Source organism: Pseudorca crassidens, chromosome 5, assembly GCF_039906515.1.
Source record: "Pseudorca crassidens isolate mPseCra1 chromosome 5, mPseCra1.hap1, whole genome shotgun sequence".
Lineage (NCBI taxonomy): Eukaryota > Metazoa > Chordata > Mammalia > Artiodactyla > Delphinidae > Pseudorca > Pseudorca crassidens.
In genome coordinates this window covers 66,275,930-66,290,965 of record NC_090300.1, presented here as the reverse complement: position 1 = coordinate 66,290,965, position 15,036 = coordinate 66,275,930, and the positions used below count along the sequence as shown (strand labels likewise).

The following is a 15,036-nucleotide window of genomic DNA, read 5'->3' as shown; positions in this document are numbered from 1 at the left end:
GGGTACTACAGTCTATATATCACTTACCACAGCCTACTGGTGGTATCATTTTACCAGTTTGAGTGAAGTGAGCCTTACCTTGCTTTTTGTCCGCATACCTTCCCCAAATTATAATCATCTTAAATATTTCCTCTACATACATTTAAAATATCAGTTGTAATTTTTGCTTCAGCCATTAAACGTAAGTTAGAAAATTCCAAGAGAGAAGGACAGTCTATTGTATTTACACTCAATTTTTACTTTTTCCATTGTTCTTTCTTTCTGATGTTCCAAGATTTCCTTCTTATATCATTTCATTGTTTAGAAAACTTCTCTTAGCCATTCCTTTAGCCACTAGCCAGTTAGGTCTGCTGGTGACAGATTCTCAATTTTTTTTTCTTTTTTCATTTTTTTTCTACCCTTCATTTCTGAAGGATATTCTCATTGGATATAAAATTCCAGGCTGACAGTTCTTTCAGCAGTTGAAAAATGTGCCACTTTTTTTGGCCTCCATAGTCTCTGAAGAGAAATTCTTTGTTGTTCAAATAGCTTTTCCCCTATAGGTAAGGTGTCATTTCTCTTACTACTTTCTAGACTTTTTCCATTGTCTTTAGTTTCAGAAGTTTGATTATATGCCTTGTCATGGATATCTGTGTTTATCTTGTTTGTGGTTCACTTGGTTTCTTGAATCTATAGGTTTATGTCTTTTGGGAAATGTTCAGCCATTTCTTCAGATACTTTTTCAGCCTCACCCTTTTTCTTTTCTCCTTCTGGGACTCTGATGACATGATGTTAGATAGTTTGTTATTTCATGGGTCCCTGAAACTCCATTAACTTTTTTTAAAGTCTGTTTTTTCTCTGTTGTTCAGATTGGGTAATTGCTATTCTGTCTCAAGGTAACTGATTATTTTCTGTCCTTTCCATTCTGCTTGAGCCATTCAGTATTTTTATTTAGGTTATTGTATTTTTCATTCTAAAGTTTACATTGTTCTTGATATCTCCTATTTCTTTGAGCCTTTCTATTTCTTTGCTGTTTTTTACTTATTTCAAGCATGTTTGTAATTGCTTGTTGAACCACTTTTATGATGGCTGTTTTAAAATGCTTGTTAGATAATTCTAACATCTGTGTCATCTTGATGTTGGTATCTATTAATTGTCTTTTCTCATTCAAGTTGAGATTTTTCTGGTTCTTGGTATGATGAGTGGTTTTTATTTTATTTATTTATTTGGCCACGCCTCACAGCTTGCAGGATCTTAGTTCCCTGACTAGGGATCAAACCTCGGCCATGACATTGAAAGTGCCGAGTCCTAACCGCTGGACTACCAGGGAATTCCCTGACGAGTGATTTTTTAAATGAAACCTGGACATTTCAGACATTATGTTATGAGACTTTAATCTTAATTAAATCTACTGTTTAGCAGGCTGCCTCTGACAGTGCTGTGATTGCTACTGCCAGGTGAGTGAGGCAGTCCAGGTTCCCCAGTCTCCTTTGACACTGCGGGGGAAGAGCTCTTGTTGCTGCAGGGCGGGGAGTTTGGGCTCCCCAGGAGACCTTTACTGATACAGCCCTGGCTAGGAGGAGGAAGAGTGCCTTATTACTGCTGCCTGTGTGACCCCCACTGACACCACCCTGTCAGGGACAGTGGGACACCTCATTACAGTCTGTAAGGCTGGAAGTCCAGGCTCTCCACTCAGCTTTTGCTGATGGAGATGGGGCCACAGTTGTTTCTGTGGTGTTTGGCTGGAGTAAAGTGGTTATTGTCTAAAAGTTTGTGTCTTGCTAGGCTATGCTTTCTTAGTCCTTTGGCTAGAGAGAGCATTTTTTGGTACAGGTCTATTATGTCCGAGTTCATTGGTGTTTCTAGGTTGTGAGCTTCTCCAGAGCCCAGTCTGAGCAGCATGAGGCCAAAAGAAAACCCAGGGAACTCACCACTGTGTCATTCCTTGGGTCCTAAGGTTCCTAGCTGGGCTGCTTTCCTTTCTCAGTCTTTTAGAGTCATCTTATATTTGTTTTACATACAATGCCCAGGGTTTTTAGCTGTATGTAGCTTGTAGAAGCAGAAGGCCTCTTAGAGCAAATTCATTTAAAATTCATAGTGTAAAAAAAAATTTTTTTATATGATAGATACATGAAGGTTATATATTAATAAAGAAAAGTACTTAATGAAAATTGTTTACTTATGAAATAAATAAAAATATATGTGCATATTGATTACAAGTTCATAACCAGTGTACATAAACAAATTATTAGTGGAGAATAAAAGATCTTTACCTCTAATCAAAGAAGCAGACCTCTAGGGTCTACATGGGTTTGGGTTCATGAGTCCCTGAAATTATATCTAAAATATGTATGAATTTTTCTGAGGAGGAAGGGTTCATTTTTATTATATTCTTAAAAGCCTCCTACTAGGAAGGGTGAAAATAATCATGGGGTATGCCAAACATTTGTCTAAAAAGCAAGTTGCAACTTATTCAGACACATAAATATATTTAAATCTATGTAGATATAGGGCACTTTGAGAAAACTTTAGAAGGATAATGGAACTGCCTCCTATCTTTAAAATAATATGATAAGTACAATAAATTATAGTCAAACAGAAACTGACTTTATATACACTACCAAATGTAAAATAGGTAGCTAGTGGGAAGGAGCTGCGTAGCACAGGGAGATCAGCTCAGTGCTTTGTGTCCACCTAGAGGGGTGGGATAGGGAGGGTGGGAGGGAGACGCAAGAGGGAGGAGATATGGGGATGTATGTATATGTATAGTGGATTCACTTTGTTATACAGCAGAAACTAACACACCATTGTAAAGCAATTATACTCTAATAAAGATGTTAAAAGATAAATAAAAATAAAGTCAGAGGAAAAATGAAATTAAAATAAAATTTAATAACAAAAAAACTGACTTTACATAGAAATGCACAGCTAATGAGAATTTTCTTTAATATTTAAATTTCTGTAATGAGTGCTTTAGATGGAGATAATAATCTATTTACCATATGATCTGGCCATTTCACTCCTAGGTGTTTACCCAAGAGAAATGAAAGAACACAAAGCGTTGTACACAAATGTTCACAGCTTTTTTTGTAACGGCCAAAACTAGAAAAAACTCAAATGTCCATCAGGTGAATGAATATACATATTATGGTATAACCATACAATGGAATATTATTCACATGTAAGGGAATAAATTATTGATACAACCACATGGGTGAATTACAAAATAACTATACAGAGTAAAGGAAGCCAGACAACAACAAAAAGGAGTATATGCTGTATTATTCCATTAATATAAAACTCAAAGTGAATCTATCTTAACAGAAAGTAGAGAAGTTGTAGCCTAGGAATGGGAGAGGAGCAGGAGGGACGCACTACAGAGGAGCACCGGGGAACTTTTGGGGATGATGAACTTTTGGGCCACACTCATAATCTTGAGTGTGGCCATGGTTTCATAGGTATTTATGTGTCAAAACTTAATTATAAACTTTAAACGTGCAGTTTTTTGTGTGTCACTTATACTTCAGTAAACCCAACTTGCTTTTATTTTTTATGTTTAAAGATTTGGGAGTCCTTTGTACTATTCCTGCAAACTTTTCTGTAAGATTTAAATTATTTCAAAATAGGATGTTAAAAAAACACCTAAGAGAAAAATTTCTAAAAGATGCACCTATAATTGACTCTGATTGTCCCTATAATTAAAAGGAAAGGTCCCTACTTTTTTATATTAAAAAGGCTATTTCTGGAAAATAGCATCTACCTCTCTTAATTGCCAACTGTTTAGGGTCTTCTGTGTGAAGAGTTGCTTCAGAATAAAGGATTATCTTACATTTTAGGAATTACTAAAACTTTTAAGAGTTATGAGTCCCAGGCATCCCTGAAGTCCGCAACCCTTTAATATATAGTTGCCAGTCAGCCTAAACAGGGAAACCAGCTCACGCTGCATTCCTAGGAATGGGTTGGGGAAGCTACACGGTGGAAGGACAGCATTAATATTCCTAAGGAGAACCTAAGACATGAGTTCAGGCAAGTGGACAAAGACAACCCAGGGCTTAGGCTAAAAAAATGAAAGAACAAGGAAACAAAGTCAACTACATATTAAAAGGGATAGGCTGGGTGTTGGAGATACATGTTAATTTTGCAGTGGAGGTCAGGAGTCAGAATTCTGTATTCTCTACTTAAGATCAACTGTCTGCTATTGTATATTTACCAAACTGGCTCCTATGTAAGTCTGCAATAGTAACACACGAGGTTCTTCAGAAATCCTGACTTCCCTTCACAGGGCCGTTGCTGCCTTGTGAAGACACACACACATGCACACACAGCCTCCGTAATTTGTTCACTCTTTCGCTGGTTCCCCACTCCACGTCCTTAATGTATCACAGCAGCTTTCAAGGAAGGATATCAGCACTACCTCAGAAGATGGGATTCCCCACAAAACTTGCTGGGTCATGGTTCCTCTAGGGTGCAACATGTTATACTGGCCAAATTTATATTTGTTCTGAAAGATTTGTTTTGGCTAGAACTTCAACATCTGCCACTATAATCTACCAGCATATACTGTATTTAAGCAGAGTGGATGTCAGTGTCACTGAGAATTTGAAAGTTAAAGAGTAACCCTTCACCTTTCAGGCTTTAAGATGTGCAACTTGAGTATCCTAGATTTTTAAATAAAACCTAAAAAAGTCAACAAAACCCAGACGAAATCAAGTTGAGACCTTATTTTCTGAGAGAAAAAAACCAATAAAATTATACTTTTCCCCCAAATGAAACAAATATAATTTGGTTAGCTGAATTGAAAGAAGAGCACTGAAATCCTGTACGCTCTAAATTGCTTCTCCGTAGATGATTATATTCTCCATCTAAAGTCCTCATTACAGAAACTTAAATATTAAAGAAATTAGCTGTGCATTATTAGCTGTGCATTTCTCTGTAAAGCCAGTTTCTTTGTGACTATAACTTATTGTACTTATTATACATTAAACATATTTATGTGTCTGAATAAATTGCAACTTGCTTTTTTATTTTTTTAAATGACATTTTATTTTATTTATTTTTTGGTCGCACCATGTGGCTTGCGGGATCTTAGTTCCTCAGCCAGGGATTGAACCTGGGTCCCTGGCAGTGGAAGTGCAGAGTCCTAACCACTGGACCACCAGGGAATTCCCACAACTTGCTTTTTAGACAGATGTTTAGCCTACCCCATGCAGAGATTCTTTATTTTCACCTTTTTTAGTCAGAGGCTTTTAATGAAAATGGACCCCTTTTTTAAAAAAAGGCTGTGGAAATGGTCCAGCTTTTAGGAGACCAAGGAGACATGGCAACTAAATGCAATACGTGGGGAAAAACAGCTGCAAGTGCATTAGTGGAACAATTGATAAAACTGGAATATGTTTATAGATTAAATGAAAGTATAATATATCAGTATAAAATTTCTTGAAATTGAGAACTGTATTGTAGGATATATAAAGATATTCAAGTTCTTAGGAAATACACACTGAAGTATTTAGGGGTAAAAGGGTATGATATATGCAGCCTATGCTCAAATGGTTCAGGAAAAAAAGTATGGATATAAAGAAAAAATGATAAGTGAAATGTGGCAGAATGTTAAAAATTGGTGAATCTGGTTCAGGAGTATTTTGGAGTTTTTTTCAAAGTGAAACAGACCTAAATGTAAAACCTAAAATAAAAACTTACAGAAGAAAACAGGAAAAAACTCTTTGTGACCTTATTTTAGGCAAAGATTTCATAGTTGAGAGACCAAAAAGCACAAATTAATAAATCAGACTTCATGTAAGTTAAAAACTTATACTCTTCCAAAGACACTGCTAAAAGGCAAGATACATGCTAAAAGAAAATATTTGCATGTCAGAAGTCTGATATAGGACTTGTGTCTAGACTATATAAAGAAAAATTCAAGAAGAATGGGCAAAAGGTTTGAACAGACACTTCAAAGAAGATGTATGGATAGCAACTAAGCACATGAAAAGATGAACATCATTAGTTGTTAGGAAAATGAAAATAAAAACCACACTGAGATATCACTATAAACCTATATTACAGATTTAAAAGACTGACCATACCAAGTGTTGGTGAGGATGTGGAGGAACTGGAAATCTCATACACTGCTGGTAGGAAAGTAAAACACAAAAACCACTTTGGAAAACAGTTTGGCAGTTGCTGTGCTTCCCCATCATAACTGATTATATTTTGTTGTTTTTACTCATTTATGTCTTTCATGCCAGTCTGTAAGCTCCATTAAGGCAGGGACTGTCAATTTTGTTCCCCTTTGTATCCCCATCATCTAGCATAGTGCCTGGTAGGACTCAAGTATTTGAATGAATGATTATCATGAGATTTAATGTAAACAAGGGATTATGATCCAATTTCTCAAGTATTGTAGCATTTAGAGGAATTAGGAACATGTGTAACATTAAGAAAGTTTAGTTAAATTATCATAATTTATCCAGGAGATATTTCATAGCCATTATCAATTTAAATTATGAAGGTTATATAGCAATGTGGAAAAACACAATAGACGATAAAACTATACAGCAATTATAATTTCAATTATAACAAGAAATGGTTGACTTACTGGTCATAAGGTTTTTAAGTTTCAATTTTTATTCTCAAATACAAGGCTGTTGGGGAAAGTGCTTCTCAAGCAGGTGGATGCATGTGTATCCCTGGGAGGATGCTGTGATGGGGGGGGCGTGTCATGCAGAGCCATGGGATAAATTTGGCATGCTTTCCTGGAGCAGAACATTTGTCAAACGTTTTAAGGAAAATGTTTAGTGTTATAATGAAGCAGGATACAAATTTCACATGATTTATGGTAAAGCATTAAATTTGGGAGAAATTCCACACGTGTGGGTTTCTTTGGGCAAATTCATGCTCACTCTCTGGTTCGAGGAGTTTTGTTTTTGTTTTTTTTAATTTTCTTTCTTTATTTGGTTGTGTTGGGTGTTCATTGCTGCACGTGGGCTTTCTCTAGTTGCAGCGACTGGGGGCTGCTCTTCATTGCGGTGCGCGGGCTTCTCATTGCGGTGGCTTCTCTTGTGGAGCACAGGCTCTAGGCGTGTGGGCTTCAGTAGTTGTGGCACGTGGGCTCAGTAGTTGTGGCTTACGGGCTCTAGAGCGCAGGCTCAGTAGTTACAGTGCACGGGCTTAGTTGCTCCGCGCACGTGGGATCTTCTGGACCAGGGCTAGAACCCATGTCCCCTGCATTGGCAGGCAGATTCTTAACAACTGCACCACCAGGGAAGTCCCTCGAGGAGTTTTGTTGAAGTTTGAGAAGTCCTTTTTTAGTCATTAAATGAAATGATGCATGTGCCACACATAACACTGTCCCTGAAGTTCATTAACTGCTGACATGCTGGTTGTTACATCTTATTGCCCGTAGTTCAGTCCTTGCCAGGTGGTTACCATATCACGGACTTAGAGTCCCTTTGCCTGATATTTTGTACGTTAGTAACGGAAAGCTTTTTAACTTTGTGCTAACCTAGAAATGTGTGGCTTGTAAGCTTTCTGGAAAAAGTATTTCTACTTTAGACGTTATAGTCACTAAGCAGTTGCACATGAGAGTTTCATTTTTTCCCCAATGTGTTAATTTGCAGTCGGGCGCAATCATGACTGTCCTTGCAGCTGTCTGCACTAAGATCCCAGAAGGGAGGCTCGCCATTATCTTCCTTCCAATGTTCACGTTCACAGCAGGGAATGTGAGTATTTTTATGAAGTGAAGTGCTGGGGACAGTGGTGATATTTTTACATTGACTGAATTCTTGCCCTTAAATTAGAAATGTCAATGCTGGAGGAATCAAAGTTGTATCAGTTCTGTTCTCTTTTGCTGGCTTTCAGGCCCTAAAAGCCATTATTGCCGTGGATACAGCAGGAATGATCCTGGGATGGAAATTTTTTGATCATGCAGCACATCTTGGGGGAGCTCTCTTTGGAATGTAAGTTTGAGCATGACTGACTGTTACACTGCTTTCTCAGCTCATCTCCCTCCCCCCACCCCTAAGGAAGGCAGAATAAGGCAGTTACTTCTGTGATGGAAGCAGGGCAGGTGGGGTTGAGAGGGCAAGGAAATCGCAACATGGTTTGCTTTGATCTTGAGCAGCTTCACCATATGAGATGGGAACGTGAGACTGTTGGCCCTGCCCCTGCCTCGGTCATTTGTAGAGGGAGACCATCTGTGCCTTTACCCTCCCCTTAACCTCAAGTCACCTGAACTCATGACTGTCAAAATTCCTAGTCCTTCATGGAGACTGTTGCCCAGCCCCCTAGTCTGTGCTGTATTCCTTTCCCCACTCTCAAGCCACATCTCCCCTGCCCAGTCCCTACCCTGCTCCCCTACCTGGCTACCACTGACCTCACCAGTGCTGGGCAGACACCCTGAGTGGGTGGATCTGGTCCTCTGCTTGCGATGAGTGTGCAGGTGCCTGCTGCATGACTGGAGTAGAGGCCAGATGGCATAAACTCGTGTTGACTACTTATTGAGCATCTGTTATGTTGCAGGCACTGAGTTAGTTACCTTGCGTTACATAATTATTACCCCTGTTTCACTGATGGAAACTGAGGCTCAGAAGTGATCTTCCCCAGGTCAAACAGCTCTTAAGTAGCAGAGCAGAGATTTAATAAACCCAGATCCAGAGCCCTCCCAGCCTCTGTCACACCACAGTGATTACAGTTACATTGTGGTTACAAGATCTCCCACTTGTGCTTCAGGCAATGGACCCTTGCCTAAAACATAGTAGTGCTGTAGCGACGCTGTCATAGAACTTCCTCAGGGCTTCTGGAGTCCATCTGACCGTGAGAGGCCCTTCAGCAGAGCTGTTGTCTGTCTGATATGCTGCATCCCTGATGGCCTCTCTTTTCTTGCATAATGTTGCCTTTTACCCTTATTTGGTTTTTACTTTATTTCACAACAATGGGAAACCTTAGTTTTTTAATTTAAAAAAAAAAAGTAGAAAAATCTATTCTAAGTGGAGCAGTTTTGCCCAGTAGGCGGTGGAACTAAATGCCATTATGCCATTTATAATTTTCAGTGATGATTAAAGAATAGCATGTGTGAGTTCGAGCTTTAACAGCAGCCCATTATAAATAGTAAAAACTGACCTGGTATTACAGTATGAGAAACATGAAGACTGATGAAAAGGGGTTTTGTTTTATGAACTCTAAATTTACCTGGCTCCTTCCATGTATACTTAAAGGATCTTTTCCCCAGCAGTTTTTTATTCCTCTCAACTATAATTAGATTACCTTTTTCTGTTCTGAAAACTGGATCAAATGTATTTTAAAGTCCAGAATCTGAAAGGCAGAGGAATCCTTTCTCTTTGCTGTTTCTAATTTCAACTCCTTTCATTTACTAGATCTTGGTCATACCTAGAATTCATCTTTTCTAACATCTTTAATGGTGAAGATTCCTCAGTCTAGATTAAAGATGTTAGAAAAGGTAAAGATCTGTTAGTAACCTCCTGCACATTGCTTTGACTTTATGTCCCTGACCACATTTTATGGTCTTCACCTTGTACTGCTGCAGTAATGATAGCTAATGTATATTGAGTATTTGCTGTGTGCCTACGCTAAGGAGTAATTTAATACTCTTAACATCCTGTGAGGTAGTCCAACTTACAGAAAGGAAACTGCTTAAAGAAAGGAGTTATCCAAGGTCACACAGTGAGTCATTGCAGAGCTGGAGTTTCAGACTGAGCACTAGACTGTGAGGCTGCTACCAAAAACAAACAGAAAAAAAGATACCTCAAAAATTAGTCAGTTTGAAATATTTTCCTAATTTTAATTTAACCAAATGACCAATTACATTTGAACTTACGAGTATAATCAAAACAAGTACCTGTAAGATTAAAGTGTTTGACTCTTTGCTTGAAATAAGTAGGTTAAAAAGATTTGAGAAGACACTTTACTAATGGAGAGTTCCCGATAAGTGTTTCATTTCTTGTAAGAGTTTTATAATTGCATTTGAATCATAGGATGATCCTTTTTCTCTTGTTTTAAGTTCACCAGAGAACGTCACTCTAAGCCCAAAAGAATTTTGTAAACATGCCTGTTAATTTGCATGTTTTTAAAATGCTTTTTTTCTTTCTGTAAATTTACTGATTATTTTTCAAAATCTTAATGGTGACTTTTTATGATTAAATGTTAACTATATTTAGTGAGAATTAGGATTCAGGTACAATTCAAGCCCTTTGTAATAAAAAAAAATACATGCTCCAAACATTAAAAAAATGTTAAAACATTAAACTGCCATTCTGATATCAATTAAATTGAATAGAGCATTTTTTCAGTCAGGTGTCTAAGATGAAAGATCAACAAAATCTAGTTTCTGCCTCAGGGAACATGAAATCTGTTTGGGGAAACCAGGGCAAAAATAAAAGTTTCAATAACAGAAGCTTTTTAAAATAGCCATTCCAAATGCCCCTCCTGCAGGGAAGCTCTCCGGGGAGGCAGGTGCCTTTGAGCTTCTCTCAGCCTGTGCTGCCCTCGGGTAGAGCTCCTGGTCGTGCAGACCCCAGGCCGTGGGCTTCTGATCTCACTCCCTGTGTGTTCCTCAGCTTAAGCAGATGCTCCCGAGAGGCTGAAGTGTAGCACCGCGGTTAGAGCACAGGTTACAGGGTCAGATTTGGGTTCTAGTCTCAGTTTGGTCATTCCTAGTTGTGCAGCCTGAGCAAGTTAAATTACTAAACCTCTCAGTGTTTCAGCTTCCTCGGCTTATTGCTTCAGGCTGCTTTTAGGCATTGTTTAGGCATTGTTTAACAGAGGATGGGGATTGGAGCTGTATTTTAAAAGGTGGGCAGAATTTGGATCCTTTTGTGTAGCCAGGCTGAAGGTGAGGAAGGAGAGACATTTAAATTAGTATAGCCATCATTATTAGTAAATTCTGATTCTGACATTTCTTACACTTGACATAATAAAAAGAGTCCAGGCTTAGAATCACTCTGACCTGCTAGTGAGTGCTTGATTGACCACTTAAAAGCTGTTAGCGCCTTGGGCAAATGACTTTCTTTCAGACTTGATTTCTTCATGTTTGTAAATGGGAAAAGTGATACTTGATTTGCAGGGTTGTGGTGAATTAAAAGTAGTGTGTGTGAAGTACTTACATTTTTGGAGCAGTCACACATGGTCCATCCTATTTCCATCTTTTATGTCTTCTGTATATTAAAGGTAAGTCATTGATCTACATTAAATAAATTAATCAGCTTTTTTAATATGCTGGATAGTAAATGACAGTGACATTCAGTTTTTAAAATGTCAGCTTGATATCATCATAGTACTTGGCATTTGTATGTCATACTGTTTGAATGTTGGACCTGGTTTGTTTTTCTTTTCCCCAGATGGTATATTACTTATGGTCATGAACTCATTTGGAAGAACAGGGAGCCTCTAGTGAAAATTTGGCATGAAATGAGGACTAACGGCCCCAAAAAAGGAGGTGGCTCTAAGTAAAACTGGGGTTGGACAATACTGGTACGACTGGTCCATGCTGCCTGAAGCCCTAGGAATGCATCGGCCCTGGAGTGACCACATCTTTGCTCCTGCCTGGAAGACACTGAGCATCTAGCTTTCCCAGTATTTTAAACTATGTCCCCAGTACATGTCTCATTAGAAAATGAATTATGACAAAGTTGTGAAATAAAGGTTTATATCTCTAGTTTGTAAAGAGCGGGTATATGTCTCTTTTGAAGAGCACTAATGCTGCCCTGGAATCTTGCTGTTCGTTGTTATATTTAACATAGTTTGAGTACATGGAAAGGTCTGATTGGAACTCAGAGGTGCTTGTTTTTTAATGTTGGCCTTCTAGCACCTCTGCTAAATATTTACTCTTACTTACCTACCCCTTTCCTTGCTTGGTTAACAGGTAAAAGTTAAGAGCATCTTCTCTCTGGCATGGGTCTGAAATAACAGCTGCAATATTTTCTAAATTTTCCCAAAAAGGTAGGTAACGTTTCGTGGCAGTGAGTGGCATATACAGAAAGACATTTTTAAGTTTTGCTTTCTAGGTTAAAATTGTAGCTAATTAAGAATTAGAAGGAAGTATCTTGGATAAATTCGGACTTGAATCTGAGCCTAATAGCATCTTATGTTGGAAAATGTACATTCTTTGAAGTGGAGCGTCATACTGACATAGCAGACAGTGGTCGTCGTCATAGCTTCACTGTAGTGGAACTCGTCCTCGTGATTGAGAATTATTTCTAGGAAATGCGATTTGAGAATTTAAAAGTTTTTCTTGAAAGGATTTATAGGAGAGTTTTTGAGTCTTTTGGTTGATCTCAAAGAGTTACACCAAATTTTGCACCTTGTGCTGGAGAGGGCCGGGCTTGCGTGGTGGCGGGCACAGAGCGCCTGGCTTCATGACAAGGAAGGGAGTCGTGCTCACCTCACACGGTGTTGAGAGCTGAATGGCAGCATGTGCCCAGCACATAGGAATTATCCAGTTATGGTGGTTCTTCATCTTTTTCCCACCAAGCTGGACTCTTCTCTGCTGCAAAGTACCGGTCATTCTTGCCCGGCAGGGGACTCTGTTCTAGTTTAGAATAGTCTAAACTAATGTCACTTTAAGGAGAGAGAATTTTTGTTAACCCAGCCCTCATTTTGCCAGTAAGGAACCAGGGCGGTCGTGTGTGGGAACTGCCCAAGGTCACACTGCTGTGCTTTGACATTTCTGAATATGTAGTTATGCTAAGAACCCTGTGACTTACAGATGAGACAAGAAGTGTTTTTCAGAGATGGGATGGGAGGCTGAGATCACATGGACATTCCATATGGAGTCCAAAATGAAATTTATGTTGTCCGTGGGCAGATCTGGAAAACAGGCAACAAAGACACGTCTGCTCTCTCTGCTTTGTGATGTTTAGAGAAGGAACGTTTGGAAGGTCAAGTTACCTACCTGTGAGAGGCCTTGGGAGGTCAGCACCCAGCTCCAGAAGCATAAGCCTAACTGTCCATAGCTTTGGCAACTTTCCCTACTCTCCTGTTTGCCCACTGGGGTATCTTGCTTTCTCATCTTGGCTTCTCTGCTGGCATGTGAGCACCCCAAGGCTGTGCTCTGCCTGGCTAGCGTGCCTCTCAGCCTGTGCCACCTCCACTGTCCTCTGAAGTGTGGGGTCCCAGGAGTGCACTCTTAGCTGTCTCGTCTCTCTCCATTTCTGTGGCTTCAGTTATCTCTGTGAGGCTGTCTTCTGAGCTCTGGACCCACTGAATATCTCTAAGCTGTCACTCAGTACATATGTCTACTTTGTAGACAGTATGGAACTATGTCCCAGGCATAGTTACAGACCCCACTACAGAGGCACATCAAATATGACTCCTGGCTTAAGCCAGAAACCTGGGGCCATTCTAGATTTCCCTCTCTCACCTCTCATTTCTAGAATCCAGCCCCTTCTCTCCACTCCCAGTGCCTTAAGTTCAGTCCCTTGTCTCTAACCTGGACTGTTGTTAAGATTGTTCTCTAGCTGCTCTCTAAAATGTCCTGTACTTCTCCACAAGGCCACAGAGTGCTAAAAACACTTTAGTCATTTCCTGTTGTCGCCTATGAAAACTCCCTAGTGTGGCTACCAAGGCATTCCGTGGCCCAGCCTCTGCTGCCTGTGGCTGAACCCTTGGCCCCTGGACCCTGCATTCCCACCCGACCCCACTACCCTCCCTCACTATGGGCAGCGAGTCCAGGTCCCTGGCCCTCTCTCCGCTGTTGGAAAGCTCTATTACACTGCTTTCCACATCTGTCACCCACTGCACTGTAAACGTCCTGAAGGCACCCAGCATTATTCCAGGCACATTGTAAGTCCTCTTTGACTGTTGTTTAGTGAATGAAGAAATCAAAACAAGAAGGGCTGCTCTTTTTTTTCTGCAGAACGGAGTGTTTTAGTCACCAGTCTCCCAGGTGGCTGACCCAGGGCCTGGCATACATAAGTCACACAAAGCCAGCGTACCCTGAGCAGGTGTGTAACCTCCCAGTGTCTTCACGGTACACAGGCTCCTCTGCTGCTGCCTCTTGGGCCATGGCCTGGCCAAGGCAGCTGAACTGCTGCCACTTGGGGCAGTCGTTGTGTCACTTTACTGTGCCTTCAAGCTAAGATAGGCAGTGGTTTGGGAGAGGAATCTGTATTCTGATGGCCAGGGCTGTACTGCAGTCCTCCCTCTGAGGTACAGGCTGGATGCTGTCCAAGTATATGCTTGAGATGGAGCACTGGGTAATCAGTGCTGTTTCAACAGTGTTACTAGTAATTGGTCTGCAGTGCATACTGAGGGCTAGTGTCAAATATTCAGGAAGCCGTTGCGTGTGGCCAGGGAGCTGTTTGATACCCTGTCCTGCATTAAACAGACTGATCTATGACCTGGAGGATTACCTTTATTTAGCTCTGCACAGGAGGGAGAGAAACTTTTATAGCATAGTGGCCAAAGATTTGTGGCAGCTTTATAAGCAAGCCTTTATGGCCATGCTTTAAAATTAGGGATTTTAGGCCTCAGGAAGTATCAGTTGAGGGCTAATGCCAATTCTCAGTGGAAGCTGAATTGGATGTCCCAAATTTGGCATCATAACGGCTGATTCAAACCCGCGTTCTATGGGAAGCGCGGCCCCAAGTCTTCCCTGTGATCCCCTCATCGCGCGTCTCCCCCTGCGTGCCCACGAGCCCCGCGCTGCAGCCTTGCGCAAATCTGGCAGCCACGGCTTGTCCCCTGTCGGCGGGGTCCAACAGAGCCTCCGGGAGGCGAGCTGCAGCCTGGGGGCTGGCGGAGGGCGATCGGCTAGGAATTGTCGCCATTCGGCCCTCGGCCTCTGCGAAGCCAGGTCTAAATTATAAGATAGCATTTAGGGAACTCTGGATTAAATTATGAGACATTCTTCAAGTTGGACACTTGTGCCTCCGGGCGGTTTCAGTTCCTCCAACCCCAGCCCCGTTTCTGCACCCCGCCAGCCTTACCCTCTTCCTTCACCGGCGTCCAGCTCCAGCCCTGCACAGGCGGCCCTGGCCTCGCGGGGCTGTCGCCCAGCCCTCCCTCCGCTCCCTAGGTGGCCACCCCGAGGCCGGGGGGCGGGGC

The 15,036-nt window shown here is 40.8% G+C and overlaps 1 protein-coding gene and 1 long non-coding RNA gene across 3 annotated transcripts in view; one reads left to right on the top strand and one right to left on the bottom strand.

Annotated features, from left to right (window-relative positions):
* PARL (presenilin associated rhomboid like) overlaps nt 1-11,656 on the top strand; it is a 64,898-nt gene extending 53,242 nt beyond the window's left edge. The window contains exons 8-10 of one of the 2 annotated variants that reach the window (XM_067738224.1): nt 7,596-7,697; nt 7,837-7,934; nt 11,331-11,656. In XM_067738224.1, coding sequence (XP_067594325.1) covers nt 7,596-7,697; nt 7,837-7,934; nt 11,331-11,442 — 312 coding nt within the window. In that variant the 3' untranslated portion in view covers nt 11,443-11,656. The remainder of the gene's footprint in view (nt 1-7,595; nt 7,698-7,836; nt 7,935-11,330) is intronic. The other variant, XM_067738225.1, reaches the window with a different exon arrangement.
* Nucleotides 11,332-14,986, bottom strand: LOC137224967 (uncharacterized). Its single transcript, XR_010943611.1, has 2 exons — nt 14,919-14,986; nt 11,332-12,798 (listed from the first exon to the last, which is right to left on the bottom strand). It is a non-coding gene; the product is annotated as an uncharacterized lncRNA (long non-coding RNA).
* Between the last annotated feature and the right edge of the window lie 50 nt (nt 14,987-15,036).